This window comes from Charadrius vociferus, unplaced genomic scaffold, assembly GCF_000708025.1.
Source record: "Charadrius vociferus isolate BGI_N301 unplaced genomic scaffold, ASM70802v2 scaffold324, whole genome shotgun sequence".
In the NCBI taxonomy this organism is placed as follows: Eukaryota; Metazoa; Chordata; class Aves; order Charadriiformes; family Charadriidae; genus Charadrius; species Charadrius vociferus.
The window spans coordinates 4,967,235-4,974,729 of NW_009648041.1; the positions used below are offsets into that span (position 1 = coordinate 4,967,235).

The 7,495-nt window shown below is 49.2% G+C and overlaps 1 protein-coding gene across 1 annotated transcript in view; it reads left to right on the top strand.

Annotated features, from left to right (window-relative positions):
• The first annotated feature begins 989 nt into the window (after window positions 1-989).
• The window catches only part of CADPS (Ca++-dependent secretion activator), a 200,043-nt gene continuing 193,537 nt past the window's right edge, over window positions 990-7,495 (top strand). The window contains exon 1 of the mRNA XM_009883625.1: window positions 990-1,052. Coding sequence (XP_009881927.1) covers window positions 990-1,052 — 63 coding nt within the window. The remainder of the gene's footprint in view (window positions 1,053-7,495) is intronic.

The window sequence follows — 7,495 nt, forward strand, 5'->3', positions numbered from 1 at the left end:
CACCGGCATGGCAGGGTGCTGGACGTCTCGGGTACATCCTTGTCAGGCTGAGGAATCTTTGTTGAAAGTTTGGAAGTGCTGTAGGCAGCATGAGATTACATGGCAATCGATGCAAGCCGTGAACTGGGAAGCGACACAGCTTTTTTGTCTGGAGGAGGGTTGGAGGCTTTTTGCATATTGTGTGGGATTTATAAACAAAACTTACTCCAGTGTGGGCTGAACCTTTACTTTATCCCATTAAAATATGGGGTGGAAACTAGCTTTTTAGACTTGATCCTCATAATCTGTGTTGAGAGCTGGTTGTTTTTGCGACCCGAGACTTCTGATTTGGTTTGGAGTTCCCATACATGGACTTTCCATCTCAGCTGAGCACCCTCAGTGATTACTTTGCCATTTTTCTCTGCAAGCATTAAGGAAAATTTGATGTACTGCTGGTGTCACCTGCAGAAAATCCTGTTCCGTGACCTTAAAATGCATCCCAACTTCAAACCTGCTGTCAGGAGCTTGAGAAAGTCTTTGCTGATGTCCTCTCTGTTGTATCATCCAGGCTTGTTGAAGGCTGCATGTAAATTGGTCTCTGAAAACGGTTTTCTGATCTCAGCCACAAATCTGATTATGGTTACATTAGGGAATGGAAGCATGAGAAGCTGGGTCATCGCTTTAAATTTTAGTATTAAAGGTCAAGTTCAGTTGATTTTTTAATCCTTTGACAGCAGCAGCAGCAGCGGCTGCCTTCCATCTCATACACCTGCAACTTCATGTGTGTCTACCAAGGCATAGGCAAGATCAGGCACCAGCAAGGCCAGGCTTTGCTTCTGGGACTTTTCTGGGCAAAAGAGGCAGGAATGTCTCAGCTCCCAGTTTGTTTTAAGAAGAGAGCCTGGAGCCACTGTCGCTCAGTGGGACCCGATGCTGCTGCTTTATTCTTGCCACCAGCAGGACGCTGGGGAGCCCCAGTGCTGTGCACAGACCTGTCCTGGGTGGGAGCGATGGCCACCTCGCTGGTGGGGATCAGCGCCTGGAAACCCGTGGAGAAACACCCCCAGGCTTCGGTGGGAGTGGGGCCAGCGTCCAGGCTGTGCCAGCTCACCGCCTGTGGGACGAGGACATGGGTTTTGGGCGGGCACGAGGTCATGTGCTTCAAAGTGTAGTGAGGCTCACGCGTGGACTCAGAATCATGGAGTGGTTTAGGTTGGAAGGGACCTTGATGATCACCTAGTTTTAACCCTCCTGCCAGGGGCAGGGACACCTCCCGCCAGACCAGGTTGCTCAAAGCCCCGTCCAGCCTGGCCTTGAACACCTTGAACACATTGTCTTGGGGATGTGCAGCAGCTCAGGATGCCACCAACGATGTTGTCGGCTTAATATTCATCTCCTGTGTTTGCAAATCTTGGCGTGCGCTGCAGATTCTTCTGTTAGCATTTTGGGGCTATTTCCTTCAGTTCCTTATTAAAATGCATGTGTTTTTCCTCATTTAAAATGATCATCTGTATCAAAAAGCTAATGATCACAATACCTGGCTTCCTTTTCCCCAACAAAGATGACAGCAGTGATATAAATCATTATGTTGCTGATTGTAAAATTGCTACCTTCAGGCACGTCTTTATTTTAGGGTTGGGTTTTTTGGCTGCCACAATTTACAAGAGAAAGACAGTTGGAAATTTTCTCCTTTAATATGTAGTTTTCACAGCTCTCAAGTCTTTTCATCGAGTCAAGCTGCTTTGGCTGCCAGGCTGGAAAGAGCAGAAGATTAAAGTGCCTTTTTTTTTTTTAATATGCAGCTGTGCATATAAGTGTATTGTGGCTTTCCCGAGGTAAGATAAAGTCATAAAGATTTCCTGGTGGGCTTTTGCATTGCTCAGCTATTTTGGTCCACGCTGCAGTAGACAATGAATATCCTTTCCTCGGGACATTTTGCTTGCCTGTTATAAGCCACCATCACCTTCCTGCGGTTCCTGGCGTGGCTGTTGTGGGACTGTGGACCCTCCTGGCACCGAGGTGCAGCAGCTCCAACAGGGCTGGTCCGTGCAGGGTCCCGCCGAGAGTTTGGAGCCAGCTAGTTGCTAGTCTTCAGAGTGAAATTCCTATGGGATTTTAGTACAGCATCGTATGGAAACACTAAGGACTGGGTTTGTTTTTTTTTTTCATTTTTTTTTTTCCCCCCCCTCCCACCTATGTGGGGAGACGTAAATGCCTGTCTAGAAAAATCAGGAGCTGCGGAGAGTATCAAAAACGCCACCATCTGCCCACCTCCCAAACAGCCAAGGTCTGCGCTCGGCGAATGACGACAGCGGGCCCCTATCAAGGGTATGGCTTGTATTTAATTCTGCGTTGCAATCCCTTTAATCTAGGATTATATCCAGTTGTTTTCTTCATGCAGGGTGTATGCTGTCAGATAAAAGCAATAGCAGCTGGGAGGAGAAAGATGGCTTTGAACAGGGGCTGAAAACCTCAAGTATCTGCAGATGTGTTTGTCAGAGGCATGAACCTATCTCACGAAAAAAAAGTCCAGGCAGGTGCAGGGGCTGACAGGACCCTCCAGCTCTGATAGATGAAGACCCTGGGAAGGCAACCGGTTGCAAATGAAATAGTAATTGCTTTCCCCTCGCTGAATGAAATCTTCTCTGAGGCGATTACACAGATTAAAGCTTCCCACTGCAATGTACCAGAATAAATATAGCCTGCACCTCTTGCGAGGGCCGCTGCGGGGTGCCTCGTGCCAGAACGGTGGGGTAGATGGAGTCAAGAGTAGAAATCCTGGAAGAACAAGGCTGGAAGGATCGCAGGCTACCTGATCATCTTCCTCCCTTGAAGCAGGACTGAGTGTACCCAGGTCATTCCTGGTGGTGTTTGTCCGGCCGGTCCCACCGGGGATGCAGGGACACGGGCTCCTGGGCCACCTCCTCCCGTGCATCTGCATCCTTACTGGGACAGGTCTTTTTCCCCAGTACCCAGCCTGGCTTCCTTGCTGTAAGGCATGCCTTTGATTTCTTGTTGTGGACACAAGGAATTAATTATTTTCTTCTTTGCAGCAGATTATTCTGTACTTTGAGGGCCTCAAAGCCTCTCCTTCACCGAGAGAGCTCTGCGGGTCCCCCAGCCCTTCCCCAGGCCCACCTCTCTTGCCTTGCTCCTGCTCCCCTTCTCGGGGGTCCCGGGTGGTCAGTGCCAGTTGGGGTGCCCCTTCCCTGCTCCAGGGGAAGGAGGGTGCTCCCTCTGCCTCTTCCCTTCTCTACCCACCTCTGTCTGATGCTTTGGCTTTTTTTTTTTTTTTTTTTTAACACCTCCCTTTGGTTGTGCTCAGCCTGTAGTCCACTCCACCGACAGCTGAATAGCGTTGGGCAAAGGGTTTAATGCACCCCCAGCCATGCACTTTGCGTGTTAAGTTAAACCATTGCTCTCGGTAACGGGTACATTTTGCCAACTTGATAATTGGTTGTAGATGCCACTTTGACCGAGGTGCAAGGGGAGACTTTGCCATGCCTGCACAAAGTGCTTTTCCTTTCATATCACAGCATGATTTAACTACCTGGCGTTGTTAGTGTTGTTTGATTAGGTTACGTGCTATGTAATTCCAAGTACAGTGTGTGCATGGTAGTCGCATAACACAAATTAAAAATCTCAGAAGTACAGGAGTCATACATGTGAGAGTCACAGAGATGCTTTTCCACTCTAATTAGCTCCTTTTCAGAAGAAAAGAAAAAAGCATTTAAAAAAAAAAAAATGCAGCTCCCTTCAGTGTGTAGTAAAAGATAATGCCTTGTGTGGGCTTGGACAGTGCCACATGACGGAGCATCATGCTGGGTGGTACAAAGCTGTGTCTCCTCCCTGCAGCAGTTTGCTCCCGTGAAGAGTCTGGCTTTTTTTAAGGTCGATGGCAAACGTGATGTGGGCAAGCGCAGGTACGGCAGGAGGGGGTGCCCTCTCCTTCCCCCGCACCCAGCTTGTCCAGACCCCATCGGTGTGAGCTTGGGCTCCCCTCCCAGAGCTCAGCATCCGTCTGTGCCCAAGGGATGCAGCCTTGTGTCCTTGACACAGCCCCTGCAAAGAGGCTCCTGCCTCTTGGGGGTTATCACGTGAAATTATTTGAGTTACGAGTACCTGGGGGCACAGGCTGGTGCGGTTTTTCTTTACTTCCATTGCGCACTGAGCGGTACAGGGAGGCCGTGAGAGTCCTGTTATTGGCAGCAAAAATAAACCCTGGAGCTGACCTGGGTGCAAATGGGGCAAGGCAGGTCCCTGGGAAGCACAGACTGCTGCAGCGGCATTTGCAACCGAAGAGATCTGAGTGAGCTGTAGGGGAGCACTCAGTAGCGCTTTGGATTGTGAAGGTGATCTCGGCACCGTCGCCTCCTATCAAGTGAATTAGCAGGAAAAAAAAGTATTTCTCTGGCTCCATGCTAGTTAATTAAGGGCCTGTTGCTCTTGCCAGCAGTTCAGGCAGAATTTGATGTAGTCAGCTAAGTTGGTTGCTTAAGTGATGAATGCTGTTATGCCTGTTTTTCCTCGAGTCTAAATTTCTGTGGTGTAAGTAACAGGATGGAACGATCTGTTGCTGTCTGCGGAGAGCTGATGAGAAACGAGCGGTGGAGGTGATGGGGAGACACTTCAAACTGGCAGGGGATCTGCTGGGAGACCTGATGGTTCTGCTGCAAATTGTGAGGGCCAAGGCTGTGCCAGCGACTCGCTCGCCTCGTGCGGCACGCTCGATAAACAGCCACCACAGGCTCCGCACCTGCTTATTAAACTGTTTTGAAGAAAATAACCTTGACATCTAGTTTATCCGCTCGCAAAGGACTGCGGGTTTGTGTCTGACTCTCTAAAGAATAAAAATCTATGTTTGTGTCTTGGGGATAAATTTTTCTGTAGGCTTTTGCATATCCAAAAGCCTCAATGACTTGAAGTGATGGTGTAACGGTGGACTTTTCCTTCTGTCTGAACTGCTGGGCGATAATGGTGGATGTAAATTAGTACATTTAGAATGGAATTTGTTTCTGTAAGGGTGCAATGATTGTATAATTGCTGTCTGCTAAAAAACGATGAAAATCAACTATCTTTCCCTTGGTATAATGAATTTAAAAGGAAAAAATAATACTGAAGTATCACTGTGAAACAGAGGTAGGCACAGCTGAACCCCAGGCTTGGTGCGCTGCTGTGTTTGGGCAAGGGTTATTAACTTTTTCAATCAAAATCTCCATTTAGGAAATCCTCAGCTTTGAGGGGGCTGTAGAGAGGTGGCTGTAGGAAGCAGAAACCTGAACAAGTAGGTTGCCCAACAAGGCCTTTACAGACTACAAGCAAGAAGATTTTTCATGTGCATTTAGCTGGGACGCAATAACTATTCTTAGTGGCTGCTTGTTACAGAGGTGTGCAAATGAAGCTAGATAAAGCCCTAAAAAAACCCAAAACCTTTTGAGGCTCTCCTTTTGAGGAGAACAAGCCCATGTTCTTCCATACATCCAGTTTTCTCATGGATCATCTTCTGTTTCTTGTTGTATTATATTCTGATTCTAAGCCCTTGTTTTTCCATGCCTACACTTTTCTTGTGAACTATCTTACGTTTCCACTGGTGATAGGAACGCAGCCCACGTGCCCCATCCCAAAGACGTTGGCGGTTGTTGGCAATAGCTGTTCCTGGCGTAGCCAGAAACGCTGCAGTGGCCACCTGGTTCCTTCCAGCTTGCTCCCAAGGACTGGAACCAGCCGTAACATGGACACCGCACCAGGGGTAGGCTGATGGCGTTGGTGACACCTCGCTGGCCCTTGCCTCCCCATCCCAACCGGGATCCAGCCCTTCTTTGGAGCCTGTTGAACTCTGAGCCCTGGCTGTGTTCTCACGCTCGCGGCAGCGATCGTCTGCGTGGTACAGCTGCTGGGGCTGACTTGATGCAGTTCTGTACTTATCGAAGGCGATGATCGAGATGGGAGGCTTTTTGGCTTCTTGGCCGCTGTCAGTAGTTCCTATTAACACTAATGGAAATCACGCTCTGGCATCAGCTGCACAACACCCCCTGCACGGTGCCTGACAGCCTGATGCTGCAGGATTCGCGGGAATGGCATCGCGGAGGTAATTCCTTCTGCGTCACACAGAGATTTTACTGCGAGGGGTCTTGCTTATTGCTTCATACGTACTGGGCCAGCTTAACGGGCTGTTATTTTCGTGCTTGGGAAGAGCCCATAAAGCCAAAGAGCATGGTGGCGGTTAATGCTGGTTCTGCAGGCACCAAGAATAAGGGAAGAAAAGTCTTATTTCTTTTGAACTCCAGCCTTTGGCGCCGTCGCTTCAGAGGGTTTCTCTGTGGCCTGCTGGAGCTACAGGGAACGTCGGTCTCTCTTCGGCAGCAGCCCCCGAGGGGGGAGAGCAGCCTGTGTCACCCACCCAAATGTCAGCCCGTAGGCAACAGGGTTTGTGCGCGGGCTTAGCAGAGAGCTCAGCTACCAGCCCCTTTCCGAAGTCTCCTCGGTCGTCCAAACAGGCTGTTTGGTGGGTGCCTTGCTCTTACTGGCTCATGTTGACCAGACTCTGGGTTACTCAAGATAAGCATCTTTATTCTTTCATGCACTCGCTGCCTATGTCTGTTCACTGTTAGATGCCTTTGTCATATTGCAGGCTATCTTTGTGTTGGGTTTGTTGGGGTTTTTTTGTTTTGTTTTGGGTTGTTTGGGTTTTTTTCCTGATGCTATCTGCAATTTCTCTGCCTCTCTGTTGTTTCTGGATGAATTGGGATTTGTTTTGCCTGCTTAAATCCCATTTCTGGGAAAATTGTCTTAGGAATTAATCCCAAAGCTCAACAAAAATAGTACATGGTTTGAAAAGAAATGGTCACAGTGTAGAAGATTAAAGGAAATAAAAAATTCCCCCTAAATTTAATGGGAGCTTAGGTGTGCCCAGGAGACAGCACAGGAGAGAGAAGTGAAATTGCAGAGACAGACACATGTGAACCAGGAGGAGTGACTTCTACCCAGCAGTTCTGCGTTCAGGCTTGGGGAGATTTGCTCATGACAAAGACTTTGACTTTTGAGTCTGTGAGGGGAAGAAGTACCTTCTCCGGGACTGGTGCTGCCCGTTTGGTGCCACTGCCCATCGGGAAGCAAAGTTCTCGGGTGGCTTCCATAGCCAGCTTCCCTGGCTCTTCTTTTCCAAGATTTCCTGTGGGGGAGAATTTGCTGATTTTCGTTTGCAACAGCATGCAAAATCTTTGTCTTTCCAAGCCCTCAGCCGGGGTTTCGGCTGGAGCCTGGCAGCTTTCTCTGCTGCGTGGGTCAAGCCGAGCGCTGAAGCTTGCCTGGGAATGAGTTGGAGGTGGAACAAAGTTTCATGCCGGTTTGTCCTTCTCTTGTCAGCGTGGGCAGGATGCTTGCCCACTCGAGTAACCATGGTGTGTAGGTCTCTGGAGTTCGGAAACTGCAGGCGAGGAGGGGCTGAACGGCACAGTAAGGCTCCATCGCTGGGGAGAGCCCTGCCGGTGCGGAGCCGCTGCCGCGCCGGGGGCCA